The sequence below is a fragment of the Vanessa cardui genome, chromosome 21 (genome assembly GCF_905220365.1).
Source record: "Vanessa cardui chromosome 21, ilVanCard2.1, whole genome shotgun sequence".
NCBI classification, from domain to species: Eukaryota; Metazoa; Arthropoda; class Insecta; order Lepidoptera; family Nymphalidae; genus Vanessa; species Vanessa cardui.
Window position 1 is genome coordinate 7,600,580 of NC_061143.1, and position 11,818 is coordinate 7,612,397.

General features: G+C 30.8%; 2 protein-coding genes across 5 annotated transcripts in view; one reads left to right on the forward strand and one right to left on the reverse strand.

Annotated features, from left to right (window-relative positions):
• LOC124538701 (facilitated trehalose transporter Tret1-2 homolog) overlaps positions 1 to 6,792 on the forward strand; it is a 47,857-nt gene extending 41,065 nt beyond the window's left edge. For 2 of the 4 annotated variants that reach the window (XM_047115851.1, XM_047115852.1), the window contains exons 5-8: positions 373 to 529; positions 2,197 to 2,589; positions 3,033 to 3,319; positions 3,511 to 6,792. In XM_047115851.1, coding sequence (XP_046971807.1) covers positions 373 to 529; positions 2,197 to 2,589; positions 3,033 to 3,319; positions 3,511 to 3,823 — 1,150 coding nt within the window. In that variant the 3' untranslated portion in view covers positions 3,824 to 6,792. The remainder of the gene's footprint in view (positions 1 to 372; positions 530 to 2,196; positions 2,590 to 3,032; positions 3,320 to 3,510) is intronic. The other 2 variants (XM_047115849.1, XM_047115850.1) reach the window with 1 other exon arrangement.
• LOC124538704 lies at positions 6,173 to 11,503 on the reverse strand. The gene is made up of 4 exons (XM_047115854.1): positions 11,396 to 11,503; positions 11,281 to 11,321; positions 8,157 to 8,295; positions 6,173 to 6,289 (listed from the first exon to the last, which is right to left on the reverse strand). Exons 1-4 carry the CDS (start codon positions 11,415 to 11,417, stop codon positions 6,231 to 6,233), a joined length of 261 nt encoding a protein of 86 aa, XP_046971810.1. The 5' UTR covers positions 11,418 to 11,503; the 3' UTR covers positions 6,173 to 6,230.
• Between the last annotated feature and the right edge of the window lie 315 nt (positions 11,504 to 11,818).

Genomic DNA, 11,818 nt, shown 5'->3' on the forward strand with positions numbered 1-11,818 from the left:
TATAATGATACTAGCATGTAAGTACGTTTGTATTGGAATCGAGTACTAGGGGCTCAGTGGAATCTTAACAAGAGCAAAACGAAAAAACAATAGTCCTTCCCAGTCTGTCTATTCTTGCGCCCCCAATAGTCTACGTGCCTGTGCCTGGGCACCGGTGGCACCGCCTTATTTACGCCACTGCGCCCAAGCTGAATTCACGCAAAAACGCACAAAAACGTATCAATAGATACCTACGACAAAATACAAATTGAAGCCATTAGATCCATGCCTTCAGAAAAATGAAATATCCTAATATGTATATGAATAATGTCTAATTTGTTAAAAGTAAATAGAAGTAAAATAAATGTAAGATCAATTTATTGTTTTTTACAGTGATCCGACGCTACGTGGAACACTGACAACCCTGACTAACAGCTTCACATCGACGGGAATGTTCATCGCATACTTACTAGGAACTGTGGTGTCATGGCGTCAAGCAGCACTTTTGTCGCTCACCGTACCACTAGCTACAATGGTGCTTGTGTTATTTGTACGTACCAAATCCTCCTTTACTTTACTTTATTTATTTATTTAGCTGTGCCCGCGACCTTGTACGCGTTTTAATTTAACGAAAATAAAAAAATATCGTAGCCTGATTTACTTCTTATTATATCAGTTATTTTCTAGTGAAAGTCCCCTCATCATCGGTCCACCCGTTTCAGAGATTAGCTGGAATAAACAGACGGACTGTCAGAGAGACAGAGAAAAAATGTAAAAAATGTTATTTTGGTATATGTACCGTGTATAGATACAGATGCATTGAGTAAAACGGCTATTTTAATATTACAAACAGACACTTTTTATTCAATCCAATCCAATCCAATTTTATTATACGTAGTGTAGGACGTCCTCAGGCACGGTGGAGTGACGATATAGGTTACATAATTAAATGTATCTCCAAACTTAACTACCGGTTTCTGAAAGACTCGAATTAAATAAGAAATTCGATCATGTAACAGTGCAGTCAACGTAAATCAACATTTACTTTTATTCGGGATTGCGCAAACGTTGTTTAATATAAACATATCTAATTTAAATACTACTCCACTTTCGTAATGTTATATTTAAAAGTTACAGTATTGACAATGCAGTTGACGATACTGCAACATATTGCAATAAAATGTTTCCGCATTATTTACGTTAAATTATATCAAAATATATTGCATACAGTCTAAAGTCATAGCTGAACACAATTAATTATTTTTTCTGAATGTGGAAATAACTTAACGTAAATCCATAATTAAAACCACCTCAAGAAGATACCTACTCTAAACTTTTCAATTCCAAAAAAATAAGCAAAAGGGGCGATCGCTTCGGATGCATCAACTAACGCATACTTAACTGCTTATACAAAGTTTGAGTTAAAAAATAAGAATTTTAATCACCAACTGACTTCCAGTTTTTGAAGGGCCAAAACTAGTCAAACTACTATCAATAAAAAAACATACTATTTTTCGAGAAGATTGTTAACTGATGTTTATTTTATTAAAGAGTCGTTAAACTATTATTGATTAACACTTTAACACTGTTATTAATGTCTTTAATAAATAACATTTATTATTATTATGACGAAATACAATGGCTTTATTAATATTGATAATAATTTACGACTATAAATTAAAAGTCTGATGTTTCTAATTGATTGAAACATATAATTGACTCCATTTATAATGCTATATATGTAACAACTCCTTAAAAATAAACTTAATAAATATACATAGAAACATCCAAGAGTATTACATAACGTAAAGTTTCAATGTCAGTTATATAATAAACACTTGAATGATTCATGAACATATATAGTTTATGACCCATGATGATACTATAAAATTGAAGACGATCGTGCTAGGTCAGATATCTTCGGGGTTAAGCAAAGTATATTATTGTGGGTTTAGGAAAATTGTGGTATAATAGTTTCCGCATACGGCTTCGCACGCATGTGATAGGAAAAGCAGCTGTACCGTACATACCTTCCTGTACTCCCGATAGGGTGCATGTAATATTTTATGATTATCAAGTTTAGTAGGGAAAGCGTGACAAATAATCAATATTACTTTCGAATTTACTTCAAATTAATTATGATAGCCATCTAGCTTTTTTCGAAAGCTGATTCAAAATGATAGTTAATAAATGTGATTTCAAAATTTTTCCTTTCAGGTTCCTGAAACACCAATTTGGTTGCTATCAAAGGGTCGGCAAAAAGAGGCACTGCAGTCCCTATGCCGACTTCGAGGCTGGGCTAAACCAGCAGACGTGCAAGAGGAGTTCGATGAACTTGTGCAATACAATGATAATATCACCAAATGCGTCGTATGCAATGCCGAAGGAAAACCAGATGCTCAACAGTGTGAACATGCTAGCTACAACATTTTCAAGAAGTTAGCTATGAAGTTCAAATATGTTCTATTCGTCAAAGAAACAATGAGGCCATTTAAGCTCGTCATGGCGTATTTCTTTTTCCACACGATGAGCGGTCTGCTACCAGTCAGACCGAATATGGTGAATGTATGTAAAGCGCTCGGAATGAAATTTGATTCAAAAGTTATTGTGGTGAGTTCATACTACGTAATATACAACATTTTTACAACATTAACAGCCTGTAAATTTCCCACTGCTGGGCTAAGACTTCCTCTCCCTTTGAGGAGAAGGTTTTGAGCGTATTCAAGCACGCTGATCCAATGCGGGTTGGTCGATACACGTGTGGAAATTTCGCTGAAATTAGTCACATGCAAGTTTCCTCACGATGTTTTCCGTCAACGCCGAGCATGAGATAAATTATAAATACAAATTAAGCACATGAAAATTAATTAGTGCTTGCCTGGGTTTGAACACACAATCATCGGTTAAGATGCACGCGTTCTAACCACTGGGCCATCTCGGCTTGAATATTTAACATTAGGTCATATATCTTTGATTTATTAAATCAATGTTCAATACGTAAAAAGGGACTCAAAAAATGTCAAAAATAATATTAATTTATACGTTATTTCCAGGTCGTCGTTGGTTTAGTCTTCATAATTATGAACTTACTATCAGCTGTAATAGTGAAAACGATTGGTAAAAGAAAATTGATCCTATCTTCGCTATTCGCAACAGCCTGTTGTAGTCTCGCTTTGAGTATTTACGCTGGAAGCAAACTGCCCATCGAAGTGTTCTCTTACGAAGCGAGCACATTTCCTGAACAGACGGAAATTCTCCCTGTATTTCTGTTCATGATGCTCGTTATGTTTACAAGCTTGGGTATACCTTGGATATTACTTTCGGAAATGTTTCCATTCAGGTAACCTATTTTTATTAATTTTTTACTACATAAGCTTAAGTTCCTTGCTATCGTAAATATTTTTAAAACAAATACCATATAGTGTTGTATGAATATACCATGAACTTAATAGGTAAATTGAATGAATATAGACAAGTGCAAGAAATCAATAAAAATATTTATCTCACATTATTGCTCTTTTATTTTTTCAGGAGCCGAGGCATGGCAACGGGTTTGGCTGCCGCTCTTAGCTACGTTATTTTCTTTTTAGCTTCAAAAACTAACTACAATCTTGAAGCTAATTTCCACATGCATGGAACCTTTACGATATATGCCATTATAGGATTTATTGGAGCTATATTTTTATATTTCTTCTTGCCAGAAACTGAACGTAAAACTTTAGTCGAAATTGAAGCTTTCTATAAAGGAAACCAAAAAATATTTGCAGACGACTTCTTCATAAACGCCTTTAGAAAAAATAAAGCTGAGGACAAATGCGTTAACAGACCAATGCTAGTCAATTGAGATTATTTATACCGAACACTTGCCATGATGTTGTTTTTTTTTTTAAATTATGATTTTATATATTTTTAGTTATCCAAGACTGCCTCGTATACTTGTGAAATTATTATAGATCGAAAAATGTATTTAATTAATACCGCCTCACTATCTTGCCGCGAATAGTAAAATTTCAAACTTTCATTGTTGAAGAGATATTAGTTAAAAAAATTAATTTAATTTTGTTTTAAGTTGATTACTAGATTTATTATATACTAATAAGAACAAAATTTGATACATTTATAAATAAAATTAAAAACTTAGTATTAAAAAAGCACAAAAATATATGATAACTAAAAAAATAATAATTTATGTCAACAATAAAAGTAACTTAAAATTTTAAAACGCACAATTTGTTTTAATCTGTTGATTTAAAAGTGGACAAAAAAAATAAAGGGATGCTATATCGCTGAATATATACATGTTATCTGGCAAATAAATTTATTTTTGATCATCGTGTTTTAAAATTCTGAAAAAGTCCCTGGTTTCCCCTTTGCGCGTAGTCGCCCACGTTTTCGGTCTTCCACAATCGTCTGCGTGAGTTATCTCATGTTGCAATGGCACTATTTTTGATGTTTCTACTAATTTAAGCTTACGATCTTCTGACGATAAACTCAAGTAATCATTATCCGTTGCAGCTGTTGTAGTATCTGTTGTGCTATCTGTTTTAACATTGTCAAAACACGAACATTTCTCTTCACAATCAATTATTTCAAACCCTGAAAGGAAATTGAACTGAAATCCGTAGAATATTTTTTTTAATATACAAGTAACATATTCTCCTTCCATCAAAGTGGAATCTAATAAATAAAACTTATTAATTATTATAGACTTTTTTATTGTTTTATAAAATTGAACAGAGGATACCTACTTTTACTTATTAACGTAAGACAACTTAGATAAATTTTCTCTTTTTCACTTTCGAAGTCGTCAACCAAGTTAACGGTCTTTGACATTTATAATGATTACAAAACATTAAAGTCGTCGAGAGATTCTTTTTCAGCCGCTGCGTAAGTAGTTTATATGACGTCAACATTTTTGTATTTAAAACGTATGATACTTTTGTAATTACTTCTTTAGCTGTTGGTATAAAATCAATTTGGTGTGAAGTATAATTAGCGGTATCATTGGTTCGTGTGTGATTTTCTTGCAGTGACAAACGCATTTTTTCATCCTCCAATTCATTTTTCTCTTCTATGTCTGAATCTTCTATTTTGTTTTTAGTAGTAACTGCCATTTCAGTAGTTATTTCCCAAGTCTTTGGTCTATTACAGCAATATGTTCGGCTTTTAGTTGTATCAGTTAATCTTGGAGTTAATTTTTTTGTTAATAATATTGGCGTATTACTGTCATCTGATTTCATTTCTGTCGTAGTTTTTGTTTTAATATTTGTCGATTGATGCGATGTAAAATTATCGTTATCAGTTTCTTCTGTAATATTTAACAAAGAGGATGTAGTTTTGTCATTAAGTGAATAATTTTCATCAGTTTTTTGTTTTGTTACATTCAACACTATTGGTTTTTCTACTGTTGCGTTTAATACGTCGTTTAAAAATATATATTCCTCAGAATATTCAGTGAAAACTATTTTTTGTGACTCAGTGGTAGTTTCCCATGTTTTCGGAATGTCACAACCAATTTCCGTATGTTTAAGATTTTCTTTTGAATTAACAGTATTGATTGTGTTAATTTCAGAAAGCGTGACTGCTGTATTTGTTTTTTGGGACGTTATAGTATTTTCAGAGATATCTTTGTTAGTCGATATAGTATTAGTTTCACTATCATTCATTTTAAAATAAGATGTTGCCTTTTGTTTTGTACTGGTAATTACATTACTGTGAGTATATTTCGAAACTAAAAATAATAAAGAATATTTTATACTTATTTAAATATGGACGTATTATTTATTTTGTATCAAAAGTTTCTTATTACCGCAATTTGTTGAAGCTTCAAACATAGCGTCAATCAAATTGTTTTGAGTCGGCAGTTCCAAAGTTGTACAAAATAAAATATATGTTTCTGTATAACCTAAAAGAGATTATGGAATTAGAACATTGCCCTATATTTAAGGTATTTACTTAATATTAAAAGATATGGTAAAAAATACTCAACTCGCACTGCCAAACGAATCATATTCTATCACATCAAATCCAATAAAATTACTCAAAAAAAGTTTCTTTATAATGAAAGTCATATCATATTAATTTGGAACTTTACAAAATATAAAAACAAAAAATCTTTTAGAAGACATATCAGTTTGTATAGCTCTAGTAAAAGTAAATTAATTATAACTTTATTAATATCGTAACTTAAAATTGGAGTAAAACTAATCTTCTAAGTCATAATACTTTATTGTCATCAAATTCTTGGTATTTTAGCATAAGTAGTCTGGCTGACCGCTATTACAAGGGCTGGTCACTTTCGTCATGTACTCTGGAAGATAACAAATTGGATTTATTGATATATTTCAAAATCGATACTTCGATAGTACATTTATCTATGATAGTTTTACTCCAATATTACAAAACTTTTTGACATTGACAATAAAATTATGAAATTTAGTGATAAAGAATGTTATAAAAATATAGGGTACACAGAATATTTGTAAAAATATGTTTTATTGTATTTTATGAGTTTTGATATAAAATCTTCATGTTATATACAATACGGAACATTTTATCATAAATATATTTTGATACGAGATTTTCCTAGCGATGTCAAATGTTTTGAGGAATTAACAGAATACATTAAACGACTTATATTTTGATAATCAACATTCCTAATCTCTAAACTGTTTGAAACCTTGACACAGTTAAATAGCTTTGGTTGGTTTTAAGTGCAAGGTGGATTAGGAATATGAACACATTAGTAAAATCAGATTAATTAACTATACAGTTGAAGTTTTTTGGAACTTATTTGCTTCTTGATATTGCAGCATAATATTTGGTACAATACAACTGTTGCAAGTGTTAAATAAAAATTGTAGTATTGTTGATATTATTTGACTTTTGTGTTCTTAGTTATTTATCTATACTAATTCTCAATAGAAGGGCTATCTCAAGCATATCAGTTCAAAATAAACTCTCTAGTTTTTTAATATGATGTATGTATATGAACTCAAACTGAAACTCAAATTACTTTATTCAACATAGAAGCATTACACTTTCTCATTGATGGTCAAATAATGATCAAAGCATACAAGCAAATACTCAACTTTATTACCTACAGATGAATTTTTAATCATATTAAAATGTATTACGATCATGGGTACTTGTTATTAACTTATTATAAAGAAGAGAAAAAAATACTGAACTTTATTTGTTGTTCGTATTGATGTGTTGACAAATGACTATTGTTTTAAATAAGTTACGTATATATTTACTATTTTTATATTTAATATTAACTACTAAGTCTATAGTATTTAAAAATGTCTCATTCTATGTCTCAGTCATTTCTAATTCTAAATTTCATACAATGGTAATAAATATACCTACCTACTGAATAACTACCGAAATTTAATTCAAACTTTTACGTTAAAATATCATTTCCGAATTTTTAAATTTGCAAGCAGTTTGCAGCAATTGATAAACATTTAATTCTTTCATTTGTTTATTTCTTAAACCAAATCAACATTGATATTGATAATGTCCAAATTTAACCTACTGTTGAAATTTGGAAAGAATCTAGGCGAAACAAACAACAAGTCGTGAAATGTAAGAAAGTCATATATATCAATACGCGACTTTGACTACATTGACGATTATATTTCAATGACATAAGCTTCAAAATTGCGTAAATCGGTTTTAAACATTTTGTGATCGAGTTGTACACCAAGTGTCGAATATATTTTTTAGAGATTAGATTCGCATATATTTTTTGTTGACTGTCTCAAGTTTTGTTTTGTATCTATGTGTGACTCACTGTTATTAGCATCATATTTCTCATAAGTAGACCGAAAACAATTTTAAATATTCTTGTAAATACTTCTAACTCAACTTTTGTTGAAAATAATAGAACCAGTATTATAATATACGGAAACGGAAAGAATCGATTTTTAAGTGAAACTAATCAAGCAGAGTCAACACTTCTGTTAAAATAAATTTACATATGTCTATTCGCATTATGCGTTATATTTGAATTTGTAACTAACGTCAAAATATATATTCCTTGAAAACAACGCACACTTCCATAAAACTAGTATCTAACACACACACACACACACATTCACACATTGAAAATGAATTAAACTAGAGAATAGAGTGTAGTAGTGTAAGTTAGGTAAGTAATACAAATTACATACGAGTCCCATAGTCGCAGTTGAATTCATACATGTCGCATTGGTCCATGAAACTACGTCGACTACAACCATCAGGAGAAGACGCGCAGACGACACGGCTGTCGTGGATACAAGTTGAAGCCATGTTACAGAAGTTTATCGGCTGTGAACATTATTTTTACCTACTTTATAGCAGTAGATACAAATAAATAAAAAGGTTTGAACATTAATAAAAGTCAAAGTTACACATTTTGAGAAAGAGATAGGGAGAGAAAGTTAAAGGATCAAATTATTAACATCCGGACTTTTATATGATATGTATAATATGATATGATGTTTACTGTCTATTGGCCAGAAATATAAGGCTAGAGATCCCAGAGTTTTGGGCTTAAACCCGGGTGGAACCGATATAAATTTATTAGTTTATTCTATCAATAAATACTCAGTAACAGTCCGAAATCTGGAAGTTGGAATTGTTTACAACCCCTTGTCGGAGAATCAAGTTATCCAGTTGATCTTGCATCTGAAATTGAGCGCGTGGACGAAATCTCTCAGAAAGACATTACCAATACGTTTTACCTATACTCTATTCCAACTATAAAAACTTAAAATATATTAGCCAAATAAACAAACTTTCGAAAGCAAATTAACGCGATATCATTGGTTCTCAATCAATGATTGATACTTGATTTATCTATGCTATAAATATGGATTTGCGAAAAAATTGAATTTTTTACTTGAAATATATATATATATATATATGAAAATACTAACAAAGCCCTACGAACAACTTAACAGATATAATATAACATTGTAATATGACAGAACAAATGAAATGTCAAAGAATAATTTATAATTCTAAAATAAATATCACATGGAGATATTCCGTGACTAATAATCCTATATTCTTAATACTGTAATCTCATAAAATGAGACAAATACAAATGCTTTATCTCTGACTAGTTTAAGTGATGTGTATTATTTTGTTACTCATTGTGTATTGTTAGAACAAAATATAAACAAAGGAAATAAATTCCACATTGCACATACGAGTATATAGTGAGACTGTTGTAAAACTACAAAGTATAGTGTAGTACTAATGTGTTAATATGCGTTAAATTATGGGTTTATTTTTAGTTCAAATACATACATATTACATATCTAACACTAAAAATTGCTGACACGATATTCTATTCCGATTTAAATTAAACTGTAATTATGTGCTTTTGTGTTTTAGATAGAAAAGTAATAAAAAAATATTAGCTCTTTTAAGGTCTATGAAAATTATACTTTTTATTTTATAGAATTACAGTATATCTCTAAGTAATACTTAGGTCTAGGCACTGCAGTGTGCACTATGTGAGCTGAGATGGCCCAGTGGTTAGAACGCGTGCATCTTAACCGATGATTGCGGGTTCAAATCCACAATCATCGGTGTCTAATTTCTTCGAAATTCTGCCACATGTGCATTCCACCAATCCACATTGGAACAGCGTGGTGAAATATGTTCCAAATTCCTCCTTAATGGAAGAGGAGGCCTTATCCCAGCTGTGGGAAATTTACAGGCTGTTACTTTACTTTTACTTTTTACTTTACTGAAGTGTAAAGGAAAGGAGAGTGGTCTCTTATATAAAGAAAATGTTAGTAAAAATGCGTTAAATTTGGATGGTGCTACATAAGCAACACGATAAACTGTAAAAAAGTTAAGGTTTTGTGTACTGGAGTGTTACTACTCACACCAAAAATTACTAACGAAATTGTTGAGAACTTATTATCCTGTTATACACAACTTGACGTTATTTCAACTTGTTCTTTTATTAAAAGGATCACATTACCTTTAACCTCTCTAGCGCTGGGATAAACTGAATTCAAATATTGTTATGGTATTTATTATAGTATAATTCGTATCTACTAAATAATAAGCTTAACGAATTTGTATATCTGCATATTCATATTCACCTTCCTGCGTGAATTAACTTCTCATATTCAATATTATCCTGAAATAAACGTATCAAATAAAAACAAAATAAGTTTCATATTTAAAATTTAAATAATACATGTATTTAAATTATAGTATTAGTATTTTGTAACTACAAAAACATACAAATTATTTCTTGAAATCGGTCATTTATTTATTTGAGCAATTAGCACATTCAATTCACTGCTGCTTACGCGCTGAATTTTAAATCAATATATCGAAATGAGACTATATAGTGTACACAAAAATATTTGATAGTTGACGATGTATGTGAAACCAATAATAATATCGTCATGACCAAATTTCAACCATAGTGTCAACACGGATACATTCTATGTGTTTCGGTTTGAAGGGTAAATAAGTCAGTGTTACCACAACAAAAAACGTCATAACATCGTAGATACTAAAGTTGGCGGTGCATTCGTGTTATAATGATTAACTAATATTACTTTCATCAACATTGTCTATGATTGATGGTGATCACTTATCATCTGGTAACATTATTAATATTTGCTTTTTTATTGTGTAATAAAAACCAGGATCAATGAGGGTTCAGTTACAGGAGCAAAAGCTAACCGTCCGATTGTATCACTGTATTCCTAGAAATGCCTCAGCTCAGCTATATTACACTGCCAATATGATAATTTCAGATTGCTACTGAATATATTATTCCCGGTATTTGTGCCCAAGTCCTCCAGAACTATCAATGGATAATTTATAGTGGTGCTACGCGAATGAAGAGAGTTAGGAATGAGTATATAACATATATAGATAAGTTTGAAAGTGGAACCAACAACCGAGAAGTTTTGTGGAAGCCGGCTATCATGGTATGGGCATGCTATACGGAGGAATGAGGACCATGTTGTGAGGAAGGTCTTGAGCATGGATGTAGATGGATATAGAGGTAGGGGGCGACCAAAGAAACGATGTTAGTACGGTGGGGAAGACGATATGGTTAGAAGGAATGTTACTTGAGAGATGACGTCAGGCTGAGAACTACGAAATAAGGAGACATGCTGCGTCGACCCCAAATTAAATTGGGTTAAGAGCAGAAGGATGATGATGGTCACTTTATACGCGGTTACTTATTTCAGCTTACATTGTAACTAATTGATTAATTCGAACATTGATACTCAATTAAAATTATATATAGAATATAAATAACATTACGTAAGACAAATGTTGCTGTGACCATGAAACTAATGATAACGCTGAAAAGAAAACATTATATGTTAAAGTAATACAGCATAATGTATGTATAGTCTGCCAATATAATATAACTCACCAAACAATAAAATGCACAGCATGGTTTATTTCCCTAACATAGTTTCAACTGGTAAATAAGAAAACTACATATTTTATTATTTGCGTGAGTAATAAAATGTAAAATTGAAGCTAGTAATGCTATAAAGATTTATTTTTTAGTATATTATTATTTTTATTTTTATAAATATATTCTTATTAATTTTACAATTTCTGTAGAATCCACATTTACATTATTTATACTAAATACTAAGCATCGTTAATAACCTATATTACTAATTTAAAGCATATTCTTAATAAGAGTAACAAAAGAATATAGAAGTAGGACAATGAGAATCACTTAGTAAAAAAAGTTTATTTGTCTATATCACATTCATATACTTACTACTACATAACTACCAGGTCTAAGGGACGTAACATCTTATATCCAAGGGTCTTGTAAGTG